The sequence below is a fragment of the Argopecten irradians genome, chromosome 2 (assembly GCF_041381155.1).
Source record: "Argopecten irradians isolate NY chromosome 2, Ai_NY, whole genome shotgun sequence".
Classification (NCBI taxonomy): domain Eukaryota; kingdom Metazoa; phylum Mollusca; class Bivalvia; order Pectinida; family Pectinidae; genus Argopecten; species Argopecten irradians.
In genome coordinates, this window is record NC_091135.1 from 38,782,318 (window position 1) to 38,809,777 (window position 27,460).

General features: G+C 36.6%; 2 protein-coding genes across 10 annotated transcripts in view; both read right to left on the reverse strand.

The window, feature by feature from the left end:
• Nucleotides 1-27,460, reverse strand: part of LOC138315422 (cyclin-dependent kinase 10-like) — a 274,004-nt gene that overhangs the window by 221,227 nt on the left and 25,317 nt on the right. The window lies entirely within an intron of this gene.
• LOC138315420 (rho GTPase-activating protein 23-like) overlaps nt 1-27,460 on the reverse strand; it is a 65,425-nt gene that overhangs the window by 17,448 nt on the left and 20,517 nt on the right. For 3 of the 9 annotated variants that reach the window (XM_069256429.1, XM_069256431.1, XM_069256432.1), the window contains exons 2-3: nt 8,295-8,447; nt 2,604-2,879 (exon numbers count right to left, since the gene is read on the reverse strand). In XM_069256429.1, the coding sequence (XP_069112530.1) occupies nt 2,604-2,807 (204 nt within the window). In that variant the 5' untranslated portion in view covers nt 2,808-2,879; nt 8,295-8,447. Of the gene's footprint in view, nt 1-2,603; nt 2,880-8,294; nt 8,448-19,160; nt 19,342-20,515; nt 20,671-22,282; nt 22,493-23,086; nt 23,246-23,609; nt 23,637-27,460 lie in introns of those variants that run through there. The other 6 variants (XM_069256426.1, XM_069256425.1, XM_069256427.1 and 3 more) reach the window with 5 other exon arrangements.

Consider the following 27,460-nt stretch of genomic DNA (forward strand, 5'->3'; position numbering starts at 1 on the left):
GGTCCCAAAATGCAATATGCACAACTAGGGCCCTAGGGGAACCTACATGTGAAATTTGAGAAAGATCCCTTCAGTACTTTCTGGGAAATAGCGGTAACAAACTTTAACTATCAAAATCCAAGATGGCCGCCAGTCGGCCATCTTGTTGGCCGATTGGTCCCAAAATGCAATATGCACAACTAGGGCCCTAGGGGAACCTACATGTGAAATTTGAGGAAGATCCCTTCAGTACTTTCTGGGAAATAGCGGTAACAAACTTTAACTATCAAAATCCAAGATGGCCGCCAGTCGGCCATCTTGTTGGCCGAATGGTCCCAAAATGCAATATGCACAACTAAGGCCCTAGGGGAACCTACATGTGAAATTTGAGAAAGATCCCTTCACAGCTTTCTGAGAAATAGCGGTAACAAACTTTAACTATCAAAATCCAAGATGGCCGCCAGTCGGCCATCTTGTTGACCGATTGGTCCCAAAATGCAATATGCACAACTAGGGCCCTAGGGGAACCTACATGTGAAATTTGAGAAAGATCCCTTCACAGCTTTCTGAGAAATAGCGGTAACAAACTTTAACTATCAAAATCCAAGATGGCCGCCAGTCGGCCATCTTGTTGACCGATTGGTCCCAAAATGCAATATGCACAACTAGGGCCCTAGGGGAACCTACATGTGAAATTTGAGAAAGATTAAAAAATTTTGATGATAGACAAAAAGCTGCAAGATATTCTAATTACATGTAGTGGTGAATTTCCAAGATTTAACAGCTAGGCTTACTGAATTATTTCCCTTTGACTACTGATCATTTTCCTTAAGTCCATCCTACACATAAGAATTCCCACGGAGAAATGAATCCACAATTCCATTTGTCTTCTTTAAATACCTTAATATGTATATTACTTCAACATTTACAATTAATGAGTAATGGTCTAAAAAAGACTCCACATAACAAATAGGTCAAACAAAACAGAATCTAATTGTAACTCAGACAATACTCTGCTCTTCTAATATATCTAAATTAAATTTTCATACCTCAATTCCGTGAAAGAAACAATTAAAATTGATGTTATGAATATTAAATTATTCATGTGTCAAATTAAAGACCAGATGAACACCGAAATTATTTAAAATAGAACAATAAAGCTCTGTTAAACATCAAAGCGCTTTAAAACTTGGAAAGGGCACCCAGTAGGTTGTCAGTCAGTTTAAATAAAATTCACCACAAAACCTGTCGTATTTACATAACATGATACCACCACAATGGATCAGTCTGACTCAGTGTATATGACTTGAATCTTTATTTGCACATCAAGTTCCCCTGACAATGTCTAGTTGTGAATGACATGAAATTCTACAACCCTGACGCTGTATAATTTACTAAATATAGACCGCATGTCGCACATATAGTACAAACAAATGTCACGTCACTACATATATATGTTTGTAAACTATATGTTTTGTTGATCAAAATCATTAATAAGATTTAATATATACTATACCTGTGATGTAAACTATTCAGTTCACTTTATATTTAGTATATGGTAACGACATTAATGAGTTAGTTAAAATGATTTAATCTGAATCATTTTTCAAACATGTCAAATTTTTTTTTTATTTGTAATACATCTTCAGCTCAGAAGGTTTCTATGAAAATTGGAAATTTCAAATGAAAATTATTGAGCAAAAGATATTTTACATTTACAGCTTTTTTTTGGCTTGCATGGAGACACAACCAAGCATTTAAAACCTCTAATATATCAAAATCTGAACAACACAATACATTGTATATGATGTAACTGAAATATTTAATCTTTTAAAAGATCAATTGTATATGAGTACACCTCAGAAATGATTGTGTAATCTGATTGAAGCCAGAATAGTTCTGTATCAAGTTTAGGCTGTCATCAATAGCCTGTGCGAACCCCATTAAATCATTATGCATAACCTTTTAACAAAACCATAATAAGCAAGCATTGTGAGTGAGACTTTGCTACTTACAAAGCGAATACCTTATAAAATTGTAGTGCAGATTTTGCCGAGAGTTTTGTTTGAAGGTGTGTTAGCTTTCAGTGAGTTGGTGTTTGTCTGTCTCTGATGACACTTAACCTTATAGCGCTTATATCTGTCTGCATATTTGTGTGCACCTAGTAATGACCTTGGAATCTAAATAACGACCTTGTATGAAATTTAACATATACCTGTACATGTGACGCTTATATGATATACAAACACATGCACGGGTACCATATATTTATAGCAAAGGAGATGATAAAATAGCTAGATGTCAAACGTACACCTAGACTATATATGTACTCCATATTGCATGTACTTAAAATTGCTTCATTGAAAATTATTTATAATCTATGTAATAACAAGAGCAAAATGTATCAGTTCTATTTTTCTAGGAATAGTGACGAACATAAATGTCTGTAAAACATAAAATGCCTCAATATAAACTTGAACCGCAGAATAAAACAGGACAGAATTAGACAAGACAAAATAGGACAGGATGGACATTCAGGTAAACCATACACCTGTTTCCATTTCATAGCACACTTCTATAATACTGTTACAAGTTTATTTTTCTGATGTTAATTCTATACTGACCATCTGAAGGACATCCTCGTCTCTTGGTAAGACATCTAGTTTGAGTACAGGTTCGATGGACGTCTGAATTAGAGATATCACTTGTGCGTAAGATTGGCCCAGAATCGGTATGTCGTTAATGGAGAGGATTCGGTCTCCTTCGTTTAGTCCTGCGTTTTGGGCGACACTATCTTCTCTTACATGTTTGACGAAGATTGTTTCCATAGGCTCAAGTCTGCGCAGCTTGGGTCTCTTACAGGAGATCCCGAGGGGGTAGTCCTGGGTGTCATCGCAGGGCTATGAAAATACAAAATAGAAACTAACGTCAACATATTCAGAATGAAATCTGGGATACCATTAGTCCTAGGTGTCATCGCAGGGCTGGAAACACACAATATAGAAACCAATGCTAATATTATTAGAATTAAATCTGAGATATCTTAAAATTTGTCACTAGAAATTAAATTAAAATAAAAACTTCTTGTAATTGTATCTTATTGTTAACTAGAAATATCCAGAATACATTAATGCCTCTGTCACCATATCAAAAATGTTACCATTTGCGACAGGACAAGATGAGATTGGAAGTCATAGGTCACATGTAGCTAATTACATAATATGACCATCACCCCTTCCATAGACGTACACACCTTAATTCTATATGGCAGGGGCAAAACTACAGTAAAATCATCTACGAGGCTCTTTAATTCTGGATTTAAATATTTACAGCTTAATATCCCATTCAGGTAATAAACTTTATGGCGGTAATTACAAAGGACACAATTCATATCCCTTCCTACTCAGAAACAAGTTTTATCTGTTTGGTGACTGTTCAATTTTGTTACAACATCTACACAAGCACAGTACTCTGCTGAGACACAATTAAATACCTACTAATATGTATCTACTGATAACGGTGTTAATTTCTTGGTCAGCAGACATACTTATATCACAGAATAGTTGGGAGAGATAAGCTAACGAGACCTGTACTTAGGATGATGGACACAGGTAGCTATATCCGGCCAGGTAAACAGCGTTATCTACCAATCAATACTTCACACAAGAGTTCGGGATTACATCCCTGATATTATCCTGGTCTGTTAGTCTGGCGAGTCTGACGGAGGGCGACATCCACTATGAATGGAAAATACGCGAGCAAGTCTGCGATATCTATGAATGGGGAAACACCTTCATTTTATATCCATACAATAAAGAGTCTGTCACTGCGTACATTAATTAATGTTATGTGTGTGGAAAGTCTGGAACTCCCTCAAATTCACTGGTACATACCAAATTTGATATTATGTCTATAAAGTAGCTTTATAGTTCCCTATAGGGCTGTAATGTGTGTACCCCGTATCCCTGAAATAATTGTAGCACTCAATAACAAGATTACAAAGTGAAGCTGTTTGTGACGTACATTTTGACCACAAAGTATAATCTGGTTAGAAAAATAGGTATGAACATATTGAAGCAGAAAGTCTTAATCTATACAATAAGTTGAAACATTATCATACTTTTCCATAACCGTTATGACCCGTAAAATACCTTCAGGCTTTTAGATGTCTAATAGCAAATGTGTGTGTCATACTATTAAATCATTGTATATTCAGATGATCTGATGAACAAAAACTTTATTATCTTTAGGATAATGTTGTCATACTTTAGTCTGTATCCTGACCAAGCATGTCAGTTAGATTTCTTTTCTCTCTTTTTTAAGGTTAGTTTTTTGTAGAACACTTTATTGTTCAGATATGTATAATGTAATAATGAGTTCCATCTGTTGTAGTATACTTTACTAAAGTTAATGTGTTACCATTAAATTATCACTGACAATTACGTAGGACAGATAGACTGTCTAAGTTTCCCTAAGACCGCTCACTTCCTGTCAGATACTTCTGAGAATATCATGTTAATGTTTCTTAAGATGCCTCATTGCACTGCAAAATAATAAGCTATGTCTGGCTGGTGTTAATTACAATAATTACAATCACCATTAATCAGGAAGTTTCAATCTCTTTTAAGATTTACACATAAATCACCTTACAGTAAATTCACATAGATTCTTGTGATGTTGCTCCACGATTCATCTCTGAACAAGAAAAGTTCCACTTACTCAGTCAATTGACTGTTAATTTTAGAGATAACAAAATTAACATTAACATAATTCAGTAAAATGAAATAGTATCCAGCTAGAAATTACCTAAACGCTAGCTTTCCTGCACCAACACAAAAAATAATTGCATAATTGCATGGTCTTCAAGGCCATTTCTGGACAGGTGGAAAACAGTCTTTTTTAAAATATTGTCTTGATTAAACCTTAAATTATGAAAGAACAGTTTCATCTTCTATTCTCAAGGCTTCTTTATGAAAATTCCAAGCAAAAAAGTTAATTAAGTATTTTTCTTCCAATTACGTCACACAAAATACACTATAACTTAAAACACTGACTTTGAATTTCATGTGATGGCCTTGTATTAAAGGTTTTCTAATAGACAAAATTGCTGCATTACCAAATCTAATATGAAAATGTCCTTTTAATTATAGTTACACAATGTTAATTTTTTTTTATTTTTTTGGGGAGGGGGGGGGGGGTTTGGGTTGGGGGGGGGGGGGGGGTTTCATGGGTTTATGTAATTATATAAATAACCTCCATTTACAAGATACATTTCATGATTAGAAGAAAGAAGTTTTATATCTATTGTGATATATATTGCATTAGCTACCTTTCCGATCTTCATTGTAAGACTTAGTAAATGATTGCATTTGAATGTGGAACAGAAATGTAAGTAAAACATTTTTAATTAATACATTTAATGTGTGTCCTAGAAATTATCAGCTTCATAAAATGAAATGACAGTTATGTAACTGTGGTCGACTCATTTAAAACCCCAAATAATAGTTTGGCAATTCATGACCAGTGTGAATTTAAAGAAAATTAAAGAATTCTTTTAATTAAACTTGTTTGTTATGATGGTCAACAACCAATTCATTTAGAGAAAGAACTCTTTCATTTGCCCCTCAAGCAATGTCTTCCATTCCTGAGTTCCTTTGGAGGAAAATACTATCTTCTAATTATAGGATTGTGTGAATTCTTTATCTTAATTAGCTTGGCTTTTTCTAATTGAGAAATCCAATTCCCTTTCCATTGTACTATGCCCATTCCCTAATCAGGACAATTGTATATGATCCATGCAAATTGATATAATTCTCTTCTAAGATATAATGATCCTAAATAAATGAACCAGTATCATTTATTTTATCTATGGAAAAATTCTTTGAATTGTCTTATGTGAGTAATTAATTCAATATTTAAAAAGTATTATGCTGTATCTCTTGTCTTCGTCTCCTAAAGAAAAAAATATTTTTCTCTGGTCTCAATTGAGCATTATTTCTTCAGATTCTTTGTTCTGCTAATGGAGCCACATTAAGATTCCCATGCAAGAAATGCTTCATCACTGCTAATTTACAGCTCCTTTGGAGTTTAGAGAGAGCAAGATTGCACACAGAAACATATGATGACAGACGGCATGTGCGATGCATGTGAAAAACATGTGTGTGCAGTTGTGTTGTTGAAAGGACAGTCCAGAAAGAATGCATAATTATGCATTGTTTATTTTCTATTAGTCTGACATGGTGTTCTAATCATTTACACAAATTCTGTTTCCCATGAATCAGTATTGCACATCCTTCTCTCCATCATCGCCCTGTAACACTCAGAATCACCAGAGAATCACCAGCCATGCTGAGGAAGGAATCTGTCAACTCTCCGATTCCTTCCAGAAACACTTCATTTTTTTGCACTGTTGGATTTTGTTTTTTAACCCTAATGATTTTTCCACTAAGGTTTTAAACTAAGAATTGATTTTTCAGACCAATTAAAGGCGATAGGTAAATGACTTGAAATATATAATATTTCATTGAAAGATCATATGGGGAGATTGATAAAAAATGTTGTAATCATTAGAAGTCTGAAATATTGTAACTGACTGCAGCCTCTGTAATATCTATTTTTCTTGTGTCATAATAATAGTGGAATGATCATAACCTCAACCTTATTTTGAAAGAAAATAGGGTGACCAACTACGGTCTACTCAATGTTTTAGGTTACTTATACCCATTTCAACTGTTTCTAACTCCATACAATTATTCAATGATGATCTGTATGTGATGGAGATTGGAAATAGAAGACAGGTATATATATGGGAATATTTTATCTGGAATTATTTTCATTTCAACATCCTATTCACAGCCTGGTCATTTAAGGAGATGCCAGTTGTTTTTTTGGCAGATGAAAGATGAGGTGCCATGATCATGCAGAAGAATCATCTTGCTATATCCAGTATCTGACAAACAACCCTATGTGGGCAATGCAGAGGGTGGAGGGTGAAGTGGCACAAAGTCCCATCTCTGGAGGAGTCTACAGACATCTCAGAACAGATAGGACAAACTATAAACCATAGATTGGCAGTGCAAGGGAGATAAGTCCAAAGGGAGATAACTGGACACAAATTAAAAATTTTGACATATATGACAGGCAAATAGGACCAGCCCTTTTTTGTTACATACTACCATAGATTTATCTCATATAATTTCATACTACTGTGGAATATCAAATATTTTTATTCCTTAATTATATATGTAACATTGACCAGACCTACTTATTTTTTCCTCCACTAAGGCAAGAACAATATCCATATACCCATTCTATTTGAACATTTCATTGTGAAGAAGCCTCAGTTTTTTTTTACTTATTTATACATATACTGTCACATTGATACATATCAGAGCAGATTCTGACAAGTGTACAATACTTTGTACAGTATCTCCTAAGCTTTTTAAATTTACCACATGTTTTCTTTCTAGTGCTACTGTTACACTGCAGACAGAACCTCTCTCAAAACTGTGTTCTGTCTGCCTGTAATACAGCCAAGATATCAGAGATTATCCTTTTTACAACAACTTTCTTTCAGTTTTTTTAAAGCTAAGTAAAGCATTGACAGAAACAAACTTGGCTTTCACAATCTCCAGATGTGACTTTTCAATACTTGACTACGTTAAAATGCCTGCATTCTGTCTGTGTCAGTAGAGTTGTGCCAGCATGAAGTTGTGTAAGTTTGAAAGGTTTCCTCTGTTTGTAAATACAGACAACGAAAATGGCTGGTCTGCTGTGAGGTGAATAAAACAACTGTTTATTGCACTAGAAACGTTTATTGGTTTTCAAACAAAATTCGGTCAGAATCGTGTTGCCTGGCACTTAAGATCTCAGGAGTCTGTATTATCAAGCTTTCTCTATATACAAGCTTTTTACATTATAAAAAAATAAATTGCACATATAAATGTCTTTGAAGATTTAAATTAAATCATTTTAATTAAATCAGTTTTAAAAGCACTTATATATGAGAATTAGCCACAAGCCAAATAGATAAGTTTACAAGAGATTGGGTAAAATCATTTGGCATTAAATTGCATAGATTGTCATGTTTTAAAATCCACTTCCAGAATGATTTAATTTTCCTCTTTATTTAAGATACAGAGGTCTGAGGAGAGTGTGGTAGAGTTTTAGTAGTTGTTTCAGTCACAGGACTACAAGGGTTTTTTATAGACAGTCTCAGTATGTAGGTAGCATCTGGTGGCTAAATCAGAAGTAGTATCAGCCTAAGTATTAATTGTTACTGTACAGTAAAGTATGAGGGGTACCAAATGGCCTACCTGGTATTGGTCTTGTCCAGTGAAGTCCGGGGGATAGACGATGAAATGACGGAGGGTGAATCCGTAGCCTTGGTCAGTCCGAGGGATAACCACTGTCCGAGGGCCGTTCCAGGGTGGAAGTAAGGGACTCAACACTGGGTCATCTTCACTTGGCTGGAAAGACAGAAAGATGAACGTAATAAATACACAAATGAATAAATTAATAGCCAAACCACACACTACAAAAGTTATAAATCTATTAATTTCAATCTATCACCAGTTCTTAAAATCCATCACTGTTCCTGATGATAAAAGTATATCATAATGTAAATATTACTAAATAATTGTGATAATTGCATTTTCTGTGCAATAGAAACAAAATGCATCAACTTTTTCTATATCCATGTGTATTTGATGTCCCCTCTCATCACTATTATGAAATATTTACATATATATCAAAGTACATATGTAATATCACTCTGATCCTGGCATCAAAAAACAAAACTACAGATCTATAGATCTAGAAATATATCTGCCTGACTCAAACTATCGGTACATATGTACACAGATCCTCACTAATCAGCTAATGTCAGTGATCATGGGGTGAGGTGACCCATGTTTGACCTCTGTAGGTGAGTGACCTCGGGTACTTAATCAGGATTAGGTCACTCTAATGATGCAATAGCCGTCGTATTTACAGGTAAAAACTTTCCTTATGGGTCAGTGACAAATCCACTAGTAATTGTGTAATAGCCCCCATTGTACCCGAGGTAAACATCATCCACTTGTCGATGTCCCCGCTCATCCCTATTACAGAATTATCTCATATTTAAAGTAACACTTATATAAGCATGAGGAAAAATTAAGTCTTGACCTTTAAAGTGGACATGAGTGTATCAAGCTGGTTAACTTGTTATGGCCATAAGTATGTTTATAAGTACAGGACATACACACGATATGTCAGTACCATGATGCACCTCGGCAAAATTACTTACAGGTTTCTGAATATACTTAATTGTTATTGACAAAACACGCAAACATCCTTATTAATGACGTATGGTAATTAAAACAATTGAGCACAAGGGAATGATACACTTACATGAGCTAGAATAATATTTTGTACTTTGTTGATTTTCCATTAACATGTATGTACATTAAAATCAATGACAAAAATGATTATGCTTCAATTCTGTTGTAGAAGAATCAAAATATCTTTAAAATCTTTAACATGTTGTCTTTTAGATGTATATCATCAAATTTCAAATAAAACTTAACTTACCGAAAAATTCTCCAGCTTATGTAAACAGAACTCGAACCGCAATCAACAGAACTTGTACTCATGCATATACAAACCATAGTATTTTACTGTAGCAGTCATTCAGACACTCTGCTATATATATAGCTACTGTTCGTTTTTGCAATCTTTAGTAAATGAAAATATGACACCGCCTAATATTACCAGGAATGTATCTCTTAAACATAAGCAATGATGTCAGCATCAAAGATACCACCACTTGACATCAGCATCGCTGAGATCAGAAGCATTGCTGAGATCAGCTGTAATGCAGCATAGGGTTTATAGATCTGACCTATAATGTCGAGGTCATCAAACCTGAAATCACCTCTAGGCTTTCTTCATTACATCTGTCCATTACAATCTATAAAGATTACAACATAAACGGCCATGTCCACTCACAGACAACTTTCCGATCTCTCGGTACAACTTAACAACTTTAAGGTCAGACAGCAGGTTAAGGACACACATTATACTTGCATGTTTTGTTGACTGTAAAACACCTAGGAATATATCTGTATCAGATGTACAGTGTCAGCAGTATCATATTCCCCTAGAGAGAAAGTGGCGAATGTTGAAAGTTTTTTTAGACAAGTAATAAAAAGTAAGTAGAGAGAGACTGTCTGGAATCAGTTTTAAACATAATCCTCCAGTGAATTAGGTACATCCACAATATTATACTGTACAGAGAGGAAAGTGAAGAGGACTTCAAATGGATCTGATTCCCTAATACTCAGAATTTCCTTATCTGGTACATTGTAAAGAACTCTATCTGTTAAGAAGACATCTTAATTACATTATATGTGTATACATGCATCACGGTTTGCTTGACACCAATTAAACAAAGTTTTTCTGTAAATTAATCACTTAAGGATGCATGCATTCAGTGAGTCACTCTATATCTTTATAAGGAAATGTTCTGTAAGAATATCATATGTCAACTTTCAATTTACCAATGAAAGCACATATAGAATTTCACAATTAAAAGAAAACTAAAACTAAAAAAAAGGTTCCGTATTAAATTATGGCAATAAACAGATCAAACATATAATGAAATGTATTCTAAAGAGAAATATAATTGTCTGCATGAAAAAAAAGAGAGAATTTCAAGAATTATCTCTAGCACATATGTCTTCCCTAAATTATTTTTTAATGAGAATGAAACAAAAGATTACAAATTCATAAGAAAAGTAGAGCTATAGTAACTTCTATGATCTCTTACTTGTTTTCTTTAAACCTGAAGGAGAATACCTACATGTCATACTGCTGTGACTCCCTGATCTCTTAGTCTGTGTATACAGACACCTCAGATGTTATGTGCAGTTTTCACTCAACAGCTTATGAAATACATTCCATGCCAACAAACCATATCTTCCACACCAACACAAAAAATAAAATCGCAAACAGAGATAAAATCACAGAAAAGCTTTTCACAGATCCAGATCAAAATCTTGGAAGCTTGATAGATTTGAAATATATTTTTTCAGTCAAAAACCCATCTCGGAAATAGTAGCACATCTACATCATCGAAAGGCTGAATATGATATAAACACATGTGATGCAGACCAAGCATTGAAGTGATACAGATTGTTGGTGTATTCATGTGAATGCCATTCAATGGAAATCACATAAAGCGGTGCCAGCAGTAATCTCCCGAGACAAGGTGGTCCTAATGTGGGGATTCACACATACCAAATATCAGAACCTTCCCTTTCAGGAATTACAACACAAATACCTCTATCACACGGAATCATAACACAAAATACCCCCAACATATATAGATCATCTATTCCTGATATCATGATTTGACTCAACCATCGACTAGGACTGAATACCATGATCTGGCTGACACTTAAAGGTGACATGGTAGTCTAAATTGGATATTTTTTCCACATAACACGATATCACTTATAATTTATTTAATTAATGATGGTTTTGGTGTTAATTGAGTGTAATCTTTCTCACCTTGAGGTCCTTGAATTAATTTTTCATTATGATAACTCATTCACCCCTGAAACTTCATAATGGACTGGTCTAGTAGAAGAGTCTAAATGTGTCTTCTGCGGTTAGAAGTAGATATGAAAATATGAAGGAAAGTGTAATTTTTTACTTCAATTTTGGTAAAGGGTCAATCAAGGTGCTTTTTTGTCACTTTGAAGTCTTGAGAGGTTCAATAATAGTGTACAATTAAAAATTATTGGGCCCCACCCCTCCCGCCCCAGGGGGTCAGAGCCAAAATTTATACAAGTTCTGTTCCCCTTCCCCAAGGATGTTTATGGCCAAATTTGGTCACAATCCAAGCAAAAACTCTAGGACAAGAAGTGATTTATAGGATTTACCTCTATTTCCCCTATTGGGCCCCACCCGTCCTGCCCTCGGGGGGCCAGAGTCAAAATTTATACAAGTTCTGTTCCCCTTCCCCCAAGGATGTTTGTGGCCAAATTTGGTTACATTCCATTCAGAACTCTATGACTAGTAGCGATTTAAAGGATTTACCTCTATTTCCCCTATTGGGCCCCGCCCCTCCTGCCCCTGGGGGATCAGAGCCAAAATTTATACAAGTTCTGTTCCCCTTCCCCCAAGGATGTTTGTGGCCAAATTTGGTTACAATTCATGTAGAGCTCTAGGACAAGTAGAGATTTAAAGGATTTACCTCTATTTCCCCTATTTGGCCCCGCCCCTCCTGCCCCTGGGGGGTCAGAGCCAAAATTTATACAAGGTCTGTTCCCCCTCCCCCAAGGATGTTTGTGGCCAAATTTGGTTACATTCCATTCAAAACTCTATGACTAGTAGCGATTTAAAGGATTTACCTCTATTACCCCTATTGGGCCCCGCCCCTCCTGCCCCTGGGGGACCAGAGCCAAAATTTATACAAGTTCTGTTCCCCTTCCCCCAAGGATGTTTGTGGCCAAATTTGGTTACATTCCATTCAGAACTCTATGACTAGTAGCGATTTAAAGGATTTACCTCTATTTCCCCTATTGGGCCCCGCCCCTCCTGCCCCCGGGGGGTCAGAGCCAAAATTTATACAAGTTCTGTTCCCCTTCACCAAAGGATGCTTGTGGCCAAATTTGGTTACAATTCATGTAGAGCTCTAGGACAAGTAGAGATTTAAAGGATTTACCTCTATTTCCCCTATTTGGCCCCGCCCCTCCTGCCCCTGGGGAGGTCAGAGCCAAAATTTATACACGGTCTGTTCCCCCTCCCCCAAGGATGTTTGTGGCCAAATTTGGTTACATTCCATTCAAAACTCTATGACTAGTAGCGATTTAAAGGATTTACCTCTATTACCCCTATTGGGCCCCGCCCCTCCTGCCCCCGGGGGACCAGAGCCAAAATTTATACAAGTTCTGTTCCCCTTCCCCCAAGGATGTTTGTGGCCAAATTTGGTTACATTCCATTCAGAACTCTATGACTAGTAGCGATTTAAAGGATTTACCTCTATTTCCCCTATTGGGCCCCGCCCCTCCTGCCCCCGGGGGGTCAGAGCCAAAATTTATACAAGTTCTGTTCCCCTTCCCCCAAGGATGTTTGTGGCTAATTGTGGTCAAATTTTGGTTACAATCCATGCAGAACTCTAGGACAAGTAGCGATTTAAAGGATTTACCTCTATTACCCCTATTGGGCCCCGCCCCTCCTGCCCCTGGGGGACCAGAGCCAAAATTTATACAAGTTCTGTTTCCCCTCCCCCAAGGATGTTTGTGGTCAAATTTGGTTACAATCCATGCAGAACTCTAGGACAAGTAGCGATTTATAGGATTTACCTCTATTTCCCCTATTGGGCCCCGCCCCTCCTGCCCCGGGGGGGGGGGGGGGGGGGGGGGGGGGGGGGGGGGGGGGACAGAGCCAAAATTTATACAAGTTCTGTTCCCCCTCCCCCAAGGATGTTTGTGGCCAAATTTGGTTACAATCCATGCAGAACTCTATGACTAGTAGCGATTTAAAGGAAATGTTGACGGACGGACGGATGGACGGACGACGGACGGACGGACGGACGGACGGACGACGGACGCCGCGCCATGACATAAGCTCACCGGCCCTTCGGGCCAGGTGAGCTAAAAACAAATATGGGGGAAGACTTGAAAGTCAAAGAATGATTCTAAATCAGCCTCTTAGTCAGTCTTCACATCTATAAATTTCCAATCTCTCTGGAAAGATCTTTTCTCCTAAAAGTCACTTTGTCTTTTACTCCTGAACATTCTTTGTGATATCATCTAGTAAGCGTACCCTCTATAGATTATGTTGTCTCTATGTAAGTATTTCATGTATAGGTACCAGCTGTCTTAGAAGGAATCCAGAGTCAAAATCACCAAAATCTGGTAAGAAAACACTTAAGGCATACTTATATATCTGGGATTCATATGAGTCACCACTGATAAGAGAGAGAGATCAGTATAAAAATATATAACAAATATCAGAATAAAATTCAGGGCGTTACAAATCACTTTTACTATCATCATTGATCAAGAATTCTCACATGTTTTCAAATAATCAAATAATTAACAGGATTGTTTGACAAGAAAATATAAGTACACAGAGGGGAAATGGCATATTGCATAATTCTAAGGGAAAGTCTAATGTTAGGTATGTAAATGTATCCTGGGACTTAATGCCATAACTGTCTGTCAGGACCTCCATGAGGAAAAATTACAGCATATTTCCTGCTTATAATCATAGCTAGACTAATCATACAGATAATGCTAAGTGTCAAGAATGCAGTTTGGCAGAGGGCTCCCAAGATTCTATATATAGGGAAAATACAGTATACACCAAGGTATGGGTCCCCATAGAGCATTGGCACTATTACACTGGTTCTTATTATACTTTTTATTATAGTTCAATGACAAAGTCTTGCAGATGTGTACCCAATGGCACTAGCACGATAATCGATTACTCACACCTCGGTACAGTCCTAAAAGGCCATTAAAAGTTAATAGTTCAAGTATATGATATTCTATTTCTCGGATTTTCTCATATTGGTTTCAGTGCCATTGATAACTATTGTCCATAGCCACAGAGGGCTATACAAGTTTGTACTTATAATGGTTCAAGTATGATATTCTATTGTTTATAATTTCAGTACACTTGAAAAGGAACTATGGCTTTAAATCTACCAGTAAAACAAAGTATAAGAACAAAGGAGAAAAGTCATGCATGACATTGAATATCATAATTTTCAACCCCTCCTGCCCCCAGGGGGTCAGAACCAAAATTTATACAAGTTCTGTTCCCCTTCCCCAAGGATGTTTATGGCCAAATTTGGTCATAATCCAAGTAAAACTCTAGGACATAGGATTTATCTCTATTTCCCCTATTTGGGCCCCACCCGTCCTGCCCCCAGGTGACCAGAAGCCAAAATTTATACAAGTTCTGTTTCCCCTTCCAAAAGGATGTTTGTGGCCCAAATTTGGTTCATTCCATGCAGAACTCTATGACTAGTAGCGATTTAAAGGATTTACCTCTATTTCCTCTATAGGGCCCCACCTCTCCTGCCCCCCGGGTGTCAGAGCCAAAATTTATACAAGTTCTGTTCCCCTTCCCCCAAGGATGTTTGTGGCCAAATTTGGTTACAATCCATGCAGAACTCTATGACTAGTAGCGATTTAAAGGATTCACTTCTATTTCCCCTATTGGGCCCCGCCCCTCCTGCGCCTGGGGGATCAGAGCCAAAATTTATACCAGTTCTGTTCCCCTTCCCCCAAGGATGTTTGTAGCCAAATTTGGTTACAATCCATGAAGAACTCTAGGACAAGTAGCGATTTAAAGGATTTACCTCTATTTCCCTTATTGGGCCCCGCCCCTCCTGCCTCCCCGGGGACACAGAGTTTTAAAATATAAATACAAGTACAGTTCCCCCTCGCCCCAAAGGATCTTAGTGGCCAAAATTTTGTTTACAATTTCAGTGAATAACACTATGACCTAGTAGCGTATTTAAATGATTTAACCTCTATTTCCACCTATTGGTCCCCACCGCCTAACCTGGCCCCTGTGGGGTAAGAGTGCCAAAAGATATACAAGTATTTATTCCCGCTTCCCCAAAGGAAAGTTTGTTGCCACGTTTGGTTACATTCCATTCATAACTCTATGACTAGTAGCTATATTAAAAGATTTAACCTCTATTTACCCCAATTGGGACCCCGCCCCCTCCTGCCCCCGGGGACCAGAGCAAAAATTAATACAAGGTTCTGTGTTCCCCTTCCCCCCCAATGATGTTTTGTTGGCCCAATTTTGGTTACAATCCATACAGAACTCTATGACTAGTAGCGATTTAAAGGATTTACCTCTATTTCCCCTATTGGGGCCCAGCGCCTCCTGCCCCCGTGGGGTCAGAGCCAAAATTTATACAAGTTCTGTTCCCCCTCCCCCAAGGATGTTTGTGGCCAAATTTGGTTACAAATCATGAAGAACTCTATGACTAGTAGCGATTTAAAGGATTTACCTCTATTTCCCCTATTGGGCCCCGCCCCTCCTGCCCCGGGGGGGTCAGAGCCAAAATTTATAAAAGTTCTGTTCCCTTCCCAAAAAGGATGTTTGTGGCCAAATATGGTTACATTCCATTCAGAACTCTATGACTAGTAGCTATTTAAAGGATTTACCTCTATTACCCTATTGGCCCCGCCCCTCCTGCCCCTTGGGGATCAGAGCCAAAATTTATACAAGTTCTGTTCCCCTTCCCCCAAGGATGTTTGTGGCCAAATTTGGTTACAATTCATGTAGAACTCTATGACTAGTAGCGATTTAAAGGATTTACCTCTATTACCCCTATTGGGCCCCACCCCTCCTTCCCCGTGGGGTCAGAGCCAAAATTTATACAAGTTTTGTTCCCCTTCCCCCAAGGATGTTTGTGGCTAATTTTGGTTACAATCCATGCAGAACTCTAGGACAAGTAGCGATTTAAAGGATTTACCTCTATTTCCCCTATTGGGCCCGCCCCTCCTGCCCCCGAGGGGTCAGAGCCAAATTTTATACAAGTTCTGTTCCCCCTCCCCCAAGGATGTTTGTGGTCAAATTTGGTTACAATCCATGCAGAACTCTAGGACAAGTAGCGATTTATAGGATTTACCTCTATTTCCCCTATTGGGCCCCGCCCCTCCTGCCCCCGGGGGGTCAGAGCCAAAATTTATACAAGTTCTGTTCCCCTTCCCCGAAGGATGTTTGTTCCAATAAAAAAGACATGTTCATGTTTTCTGTGTATACTTACATGACTAGAATAATGACTTGCAGATTCTACATGCTCTTCAATTATTTACACTTGTACTGTATGTACCAATCCATATAAATATTTATGAATAAAAAAATCCTGTGTCAGCTCATGTAACATGAAGATTCTACAATCTGTCACCAACACAGGAATATCCTGCTGTATATATAGTGCCATAAAAATCTGCATCAATAAATTATACACTTTATCAGTGCTATATATAAACATTCAACAGAACCGGATGACAATGATACCACAGGAAACAAACTATATTTGTTCATGTTTACGACAACAACGAGTATACTACTCTAAATGATTAAAGAAATTGCACAATTCTTCCATTTATTATCCTGAAATATGATTTACATTTCCATATACCGGTGTATATATATAAGTTTGGTGTTAAATTTTTTTTTGCAACATTATGGTACTTAATCACGATGGTTTGACAGGACAAAAATGTGTATGAGACATTCTGATTCAGTACAGAATTTGTTATAAGTGAATAGGTCAATTATTTCAGACCTATGAAATCATGTATAGAAAGTGATACAGCTAGCATTGTGCTATTTGTGGTACCTGTAGACAAATATGGTGATGGAATTCCAGGAAATCTTGGGTGATGACTCTATAACTAATCCATCGTCTTATCGTGACGTACAGATTAGTAACAGAAGTAGGCGATGAAAGTTTCCAATAATACCCCCATCAAACGAGCACACTTGACATATAAGTATCAACACTCGCCAAAATGCCACCAGCACATTCACAGAAAGTTCCAAACATCTTCTAATTATCGTTCTATAAAGGTCAGGAAATTGTTGGTTTTTTTAACATAATTCATTAATTATCACAAGAGGCAAGGAGTGAACAGGGTCTATATATAGGGCAGAGACAGAAAATATGAGGGGAGTGTCATTTTCTAAAAGCAAAGAAAGAAAAGAATGTGAAAATGAGACAAAAAAAACGAGGATAGTAAAAATGAAAGAAAAGAATAAAATATACGGGTTAGATGAAAAATATAAGTGGAAATGAAGGAGTGAATCTATAACCTTTAATACAGAAGAAAAAAGAAAAAGATAGATGAAATGACAACTGAATTATGAGTGCAATATAACAATAAAAAAAGGATGGAAAGAAAACGACTTTGAAGGGATAAACACTCATCTGAAGTGTTGAAGTGAAAGAGGGTTACATATCGAATGTTGAATAAACCTTTAACTTCACGAGATTGATTTACAGAGCAACACTTAATTAACAACAGCCCTGAGGAATGTGTGTACATCGAATCCATAGTAGACAACAAAATTAAAGCTAAGTAAACATAATAAGCACAAGAGGCTATATAACACTTGTGTTATAGTCTATGGGGGAGGCTGTAATGACATAATATCATGTACACACTTAGGCCTCCTGTAATGAGATGTTGACATGAAACAGTTCCTCAGAACAAAAGGTCTACACCATCAGATACTGGTATAAGTTAGGTACCTACTTCAGGGCTCTATAACTTTGGTGGAGGTATACACTTCAGGACTCCCATCTCCCTAAAGGAAACCAGCAAGTGCCATGTAACAAACTATAAAGGCTACATGTGGATAATCACTTCTTAATTGCTCGAATGATAAAATTCAATATTGATGAAAAAAATCATCAAACACAAAGATTTTTATGACATTTTACATCCTTAGAGTAATATCCTGTTGGCTATCATGGTGAAGTTTGTCCACATGTACATCTCATCTCCTTTCCCCCCCTCCTCATCTCCTTCACCCCCCTTCCCTCCTCATCTCCTTCACCCTCCCCTCGTCTCCTTCACCCTACCCCCATCCCTTCCTGTACCTCCCCAACACCAATATTGACATTATCCCCAGAGCACTTGAAAGTCAATTTGAAGTAAGACATGTTACAGATATGTAGTAGATGTCTAACCACAAGTGTGTAGGTATACATGTTACTATACTGCCTCAGCAGTTACATTACATGTATCATCCACATGCCTATGTAAGTATACAAATACTAATCCTAGAGTCACATTGTAGAAATCTGAATCTTGCACGCCATTCTTTCTCTGCCTGTCCCGACTAAAAGACTTCTTATGAGTAATTTTTGGAGTCAAACCTGAAACTTAAAATATTTTATAACAAATACTTAATGCCAAAATGTGGTCAGAGATTACCTAAAGGATGTCCTATGTACTTGACACAGCAATGTAGGTATTGCATATATTTTCCAAACAATCACATCCAAGTAAAAATAGTAGCCTTGCTTTCATTTTTTACATTTTTATAAAGACAACCAAAACTTCAAATTTGTTAACAATCATGGAAACAAATCATGTTCCTACACAGTAGTGAGTGAACAACTGCACAGCACATGTATACTAACTTACACATTCTGGTATGCCATGTCGATCTTACAATCATCCATGTTGGTGCAAAGCTTACACATGTCAGTAGAAATATACACTAAAACAGGCATGGAGTCAAACATTGTTGTGAACAAGACATAAATGTCAAGGAAATTAGGTATATAATCCAAAGTCTGCATAAAAAACATGAAACATTCAGGAGCAACTAATTCCGATACACACCAACGCTTAGTCACATGGAGTCCGTGTTTGCAGTCTGAGACATGATCAGTTGTGATCCAGTTAAGATCGGTGGCCGGTAGTGGTCTCGCTGGCTTACTCTATCCTTTAAAGGGCATTTAAATAAATGTTTAAAAATAGCACATAAATACCAAGGCTGGCAGTAAAATGATTCCAATTTAGAGTCTACACCTCCTGTTTATGTGGTCAGCTAGCATATGGGATTGAAAGTCCAGTTGATCAATAGTAGACTAAAGGACAGAACACACTGAGTGTTTATAAATAACACACAAATACCATGAGGAAACATTTGTACAGCAGATCAACTCCTTATATCAGCTCAGGCACACATCCACAAAGCCCTACCTATCCTTCATTCAACAAAACGCTGATAACGATCACCCAAAAGCTTTAGGTACTCCCCTCATGGGCAAGTTAAACGGCCCCTTTGTAAAATTGACAGGTAGAGCTAGACACTGTTGATTGTAGGCCGACCTTGGAGGTAAAAATTCTCAACACTGTGTTATGTCATTCTGTGGTGATTATTACACTTTTAGAGCCTCCCTTTCACCTTCAGACCGTGACAAACATGGGATGGTTTAACCACAAACAACAGTGTATTACAATCCAACATTCAAGTTGTGTCACATGTAGCAAGCTGAAAAATGTTTTAATCTTCCTCGACCCCGTCACTTTAAAACTACAGGAATTTTTATAAGCTGTTAATTAGTGACTTCAAAAACATCCTTATATTTACTTCAATCTTTTTCCTTGACATAGTGTAATACCCCTTGCTTACTGCTTACAAGTGTGTTATCGTAGTCCTGTCCACTGATAACCAGTTATCAGATCAAAGGTCCAGAATTGTTTGTCAAAAACTTCCCCATTTAATTACCGCCAGTGTCCTAAACAACAAACCACCAGAAGGTGATCTCCCTTGTATACGTTTGAACAGGTAATGAATCCATTACTCACAGAATACATGTATCAAAGTGAATCATACATAAGGATTTATAGGTCCATGTAAATTTGATATTTAACTAAAATTTGTGAAGTTTCTGAGAAAATTATAAGACAATATCACATCAAATGGAACAATTAAGGTAATCTGAAAACACAACGTGTTGGTGATGTTGAGTGTCCATATATAAACCTACCTCTGTATACGGTATCACTTGGACTGTACAGAACCTATGGATCTCCATGACTGCCCTACTGCAGTGACCGAAGTGACCCTGGTCAGCACCACAAGTTTACACCATGTAAATCCCTACCAGTGTTCAGTGACTGGTGAATAAGACCCCTCACCAGACAATAAGATCCCTCTCCACTGTTAAAATGATGATAATCCGTAGGTACCCAAGGAAACTAAACTACTGGTATGCTTCGTCTGTACCCTCGGAATTATAAATCTATGTCAATGTGACTCTTGCTTTTGTTATGTGTCCTTAAAGATGACTTTAGTCAAGGACACTCCGCAGAAAAATGTCACCAGATATTGTCATCTACATTAAAAAGATTTTCAGTGCTATTCTTTTCCAACTTAAGATAAACAAGAAGTTATAGCCTTTATTTTAGAGTCCCCTTTATCATAATGTGTCACTCTAATATGTAGTCATTGAAAAACAATTTATATATTAATAGTTTCCCTGAACATTACCACTAACAGTAGCACACCCGACATTATAAACATAATATACACAGTGTTTTAAAATGAAATACCTCCATTACACCAGGTCAAGATACTCCGGACCGATATCAGATAATCATCATTGTCATGAATAGTCAAAGTAATCCATTATAAGTTCTAGCAACTGTAGCACATACTTGACACACATGAACACACAAGCTAATTACGATGTATTAAATCTGAGATATTGTTGATATTTCACACATTCCATGAAGTACGTTTTACTATAATACACAAACTTCCGAGGTGTATATATGCAATGCCTTGTGTAAAAAAAAAACTAATTATAAAATTTCATACTACACATTCTTCAGAAGAGTCTATGTTTTAACACTGTAAAATAGTAAGTATGTATAGTTTTTACAATAATAGTAATAGTGAATATGTGGTAATTACTTTAATTGTAAATAGAAGTACTGGTATATTGTAATTACAGTAATCATTAATAGTAAGTGTAATCAGCATATAGTTTATAGTATATTTTAACAAACATCATTTCTAATGAGAAATACCTATATTCACATCATTTCTAATGAGAAATACCTATATATATTCACTGTGAAATGTAGGAAGTTTTCATTGTAATGCAAATGCTTAACTTATTCCTGTTGAAGAGTTCATCATTAATATGTGTTTCTTGTAGGAACATTTAAAATCATATGTCAGTGACTCATAAACAAAAAGTGCTGACGTTATTGTAGTATAATTTCTGGTTTTGTCTGGTGCAAATAGATAAATGTTCACACAAAAAGATGATTTGTGACAGTTAATTTAAAAGTTGAAGATGAAATTTAAATAATTACAAACCCATTTGTCATTGTGACTTATTAAATGTATAAAATATACACCTAGTGTGGACCAGTCTGTCTAGATTCGTACTAGATACAAGATGTGTACTTTATTATGAGTTGTGTAAAATATTAAATCATATAAATTTTGTATGATTTTATTTTATATTGGTTTAACAAAATTTCAAAGTCAAGAGCCTAAATGATCTATGCAAATTGGAATATTATCCTACTGATTTACAAATTTAAAAGAGAAACAATTAACTGATTAACCCCTGAAGACACATTTGGGCTCTTCTAATTCATTGGAACAATTCATTACAAATTTTCAGGGGTGAATGACTTAACAGATTTCTTAACAATTGTACACAAACATTGAGTGCTTTCCAGGTAATAAAAAAATATAAATTTTCAAAAGAGATTAATCAGCAGAATAAGATACCCACCTGTTCGCCTGACCTAGTGTGGTAGTCAGACCTGCTATATTTAGCGCCCCCACGCTGCTATAATTTGTCCAGGTCAAAGATGTGTTAACACTGATAATAATAGCCTCACACATCCCTCAACATCAAAAAACATCAGTCGATCTTTCTTCACATCTCAAAGTCAGATTCAAACATTTTTTCTCCACATCTAAGAGCAGCAGTATTTAGCACTAGGAATGATCACCATTCCGACACTGACACCAAAGAAATGATAACCATTTCGCTGTGAGAACTCCGTCAATACACACATGTCACTGCCCAAACATCAAGAAGGATTTGGCAAAATCTCAATACTTCAACCTCACATGACCCAATCTCAGAGCCCCGAACCTCCAATCTACAGGTCTTGTACATTCTAGATTTGACGTAATAAGATAGAGCCTAAGCTTGCTGCTAGCAATCGGAACGCGTCATCAACTGATGCTCCTTGTGGTGGAGAGGAAAAATTTGACGTAAAAAATGTAGACCATTGATTTCTGTTATGCGACAAACGGCAGTGTGTAGTTCTCTCTGCCAGTGGTGTGCCTAAAGATAGATTCCCAACCCACGTCATAACCATCGCCACCTGATCATAACCTTCAATATTCTAAAATTACACCGAGAGAAATCATAGAAGTGGGAATTACTAAATATCTACAAACATCATACAGCACAGGCGATGAGGTCATCAATTCTTACGTAAATGAAGCATCGTCTTATAATGGTAATCAACTTATCTCAGAAACAGAAACTCAAAACGGTAATAAAAATATTGATGTTACTTACGACAGCAAGACAGCCACAGTTACAGATCTACGTAAGCTGGTAAATGAAGCGTCAAAACAGAGCAGGGTTTTTCCAAGAGAGCTCCACACTCTGACTGTAACAGGGGTACACTGACGATTACGGAAGATCTACATATTGTGGTCTTGACGTGTGCTGCTTGTGTAATGGATGTGCATTAGGAATGCTCACATCTCATAGCGAAGATACTCATCTTTCATAATCATATCCATATACATGTATATCATGAATATTTCCTCTGTTACAATTCATATATTGTCAGCTTCCCTAATATATATATAGGGGATGGAGTCCAGAAATGCATACATATACATTATATGACAGTCTTACATATCAATATTTCTTATTATTATTCCGATATATGTGATAAGAAATCTGATGTCATGTAGACATAATTGCATGTATCGGGCTATGCACATGCAAATCATGACGGAATAGAGACATGACGGAATAGAGATACACATAATGTATAAGATTACCCGATGGTATCACATATGTAACTTACCCAATAAATCATATATATCTTCTCTAGTACACAATTACTGTACTAACAGCAGACACACTGTCTCCAGAGTTCACAAAGTGTCGTCTGCAGATACACCTCCACATATGACTTGAGCAAGTCTAATCCATAATCAGGGAAGGTGATAATTGAGAGTGTACATGAAGTAAAGAAAACACTGCAGAAATGTAAACATTATCCATAGAATAGGTCTGTACTACACAACAACCAAAATTCAACGTCTATTAAATCACATTGAAGCTGTCCAGACCAAAATCCAACGTCTTTTAGTTCACATTGAAGTTGTCTAGATAGTCACAAGGGGAGATAATAATTTATATCTTGTCAGACACTGAAGAAAATCATATTAAAACAATTTTGGTTGTAAATGCACCAAAGGCAGTCTTATAAGGTTAAAAATATTGTTCCGAGTAATTTCACATGACATGTACATATAGCTCTTGCTGAATTTTGCCAGTTGTGATATTTTAAAACATTTAACTGTGTACAACTTTGCAGTGTAACACTTGTCTGGTCTATCTCTAGGGCCTTTACGGTGTTCTCATACATTTAAGATCCTCATCATTTCTGTGTGTTGTTTGAAAAACAGGAAATCCCTGTAGTCATATGTCAATATAGCACATCTAGGAACTGAAAAACAGGTCTGTCACTGGAACCAGGTGTCAGTTCATAAAATCTGCAGGCGAAACCCATCAAAGTCAATCAAGTGCACTTTCTGTATCAACACTCGTCATCTGTAGCCTTATAGTGCTATCCCATGGGGAGGGACCAGGGGATTCCTCAACACTGTTGTACAGTTATGGTAAAATGAACACATGTTGAAGCCACTGCTAGCTTCGATCTCTCCCTTCTTAAAATGTTTTGGAATTTTTTTGTCCAGGAATCAGTTTGTTTTCTTAAACATCATCTGCATACACGCATGTAGGTAGTTTTCTGTTTTAGAATCAAGTTATCTCCGTCTAGGGACTGCCGACACAGAGTGTGGGAGTACAAATCACTACTATCTCTACAAGAAAACTGAACCCTAGATAAATCGTGTTTGGAAGCTTCAACTCCTGGCTATCTCCACTAAAGATGACTCAGTCTGGCCATTAACATGAAACATTTTACACCACCAGCCAAACACTGTTTTCTAAGAGCTTTAAGGTTAATCCAACTTCACGTTTAATGCATTTTGAAGAGGAAGCTACAGGAGACGTTGCAACTAATTTTGGAACCAAACACAGCCTTTATTGGATTTTTATTAACATTTTTATGTGTCATTACATAATTTAAGGATATGCCATTTTTGTGCTAAAAAGGTGCATGGAAAAATGTTTCAGAATAAAATATTGATATGAGAGGGATTTCAATTTCCATTTTCTATCCAAGGTCAAATAAAATGTAATAATTGTGATCCACAGTTGCTAGCTAACTAAAGTTAGGGATTCATTATCTTCTAATAAATCATTTTATATTAACTTCTAATTAAAAAAAAATCTTGCTACCTGATTTATTGATTTAATTTTCACTTTTCTTAAAATCTTTTAGAATTCATTCACTGACTTTTTAAACAAAAATATTTTGCAATAGCTAGAACACTGTCTTTATAATTACCTGAGAAATATATCAAAGTCATATGAAATAATATCCACAGATACAGCAATTATATTTTTTAAACTCAAATTTATCAAGTCTGATTATTCCAGTTAAAAACTGATAATGTTTAGTCCAGAAATTATGGAGTTTACTATTAAATAACATCAAATTGAAGCCGTGACTTGGATTGGAGGAGCAGCCAAAACAGTAGCAGTAAAGATTAATCTGGGAAGGCGTGCTGACGTGAGGTAAAGATTGATGGAGATTACGTCGCACGGCTGCAGTGGAGATGTGCATCCTTCTGCACAGTGAATCATCCTTAGTGCATGCGTTCCGAGAACCCTTAAATACTCTGACAATCAAATTTAGATTGCATTTTCTCTCCGTTTCTCACCTATTATAATCCCAAAGTTGTTACATTCATGGAAAAAGATATTTTTATGTTTATTTTAAGAATACCTTTTTCTGTTTCTTTAACATAAAAATTGAAATTGAAGCAAAGGATTTTAGAACAATCCCTGCATTTTAAATTAAAATGTTCCTAAAGCAGGAAGACAAATTAGGATTTCCAATGAAAAATTGTATCCTCAACTAATTCATCCTCCCAAAGGTACCTTGGCTCATTTTAAAGCAGAATACATTCAATCTTTAAAACAAATCTTTAAGAAATATAAACTGGGAAGAGATGGAGGACTTAAATGGTCGCATGACCACTATCCTACTACATGAGACGATTGGTAGGGTGACATACAGCTCAGGTTCAATTTCTATCTGTCATGTTGTTCAGTGTCTTTAATAGCTTCTGTGAGATAGCATTATATATAATGGAGACACTGCAGTCTACCAAAACCCCACAAACATACTGCAGTCTCCCTAAACATCAAACATACTGCAGTCTACCAAAACCCCACAAACATACTGCAGTCTACCAAAACCCCACAAACATACTGCAGTCTACCAAAACCCCACAAACATACTGCAGTCTCCCTAAACCCCACAAACATACTGCAGTCTCCCAAAACCCCACAAACATACTGCAGTCTCCCTAAACCCCACAAACATACTGCAGTCTACCAAAAACCACAAACATACTGCAGTCTACCAAAACCCCACAAACATACTGCAGTCTCTCAAAACATCAAACATACTGCTGCCTCCCAAAACCCGACAAACATACTGCGGTCTCCCTAAACATCAAACATACTGCAGTCTACAAAAACTCCACAAACATACTGCAGTCTCCCTAAACATCAAACATACTGCAGTCCCCCAAAACAACAAACATACTGCAGCTCTCCCAAAACACCAAACATACTGCAGTCTCCCGAAACCCCACAAACATACTGCAGTCTCCCTAAACATCAAACATACTGCAGTCTCCCAAAACCCTACAAACATACTGCAGTCCCCCATAACACCACGAACATACTGCAGTCTCCCAAAATTCAAAACATACCACATACAGAGGATGTCATCAATCTTTAAGCTCCTAATAAGACAGTACAAACATCTGAACAACACCAACATTTTTATGAAGAGAATCTGTATCAGATTTTTTGGGTATCTAATCTCCTCAAAAAGAAAACCTTTCATGTAGAGTTAATATCAAACATTAGTACGAATAGAAGGATTTTGATAATAATTCAAATGGACTGCAAAGAACGAGATTTGACCTCATTACACAGGAACCCCATCAACCTTGCTCAGGTTAAATAGCACATTTTCAATTAGCGCTCATCCTATTTGAATTATGGAATGATTATATATAGACCAATGATCTATTCTAGGTTGAGATTTGTCAGGCCTCCAAGTCATGATACCAACCTATAAGCTAGGTCTTACTGATGTTCTGATCCTGTGGATTTATATCATTCTTGTGAAGGTATTAGATGTAAGGTTATGCAATCCGTGGTGCTGTATTGACATAACTTTTAACGGCTTTTAATTATATAGAAATGTGATACGGCGAGAGACATGCATACAAAGCAACATGTATACACAGGAAATGATCAATGAATCTCATCGCAATAAATTGATAAAATTTTCATTCATAAATGTTTTGCTACAACCAAGTAGCATATAAAAGAAAATGATATTTAACTTGAATAAGTTTTTATACAATCTAGAACTCAAAGCAAATTAAGTGAGAAATTTTCTAAAAGTATATTGTTCAATTGTGATATCTGACGTATAAAATATGTTAACTTTGACTTACCTGTAATGTCAATCTCCATGCAACTCTTCCAAGAAATTAA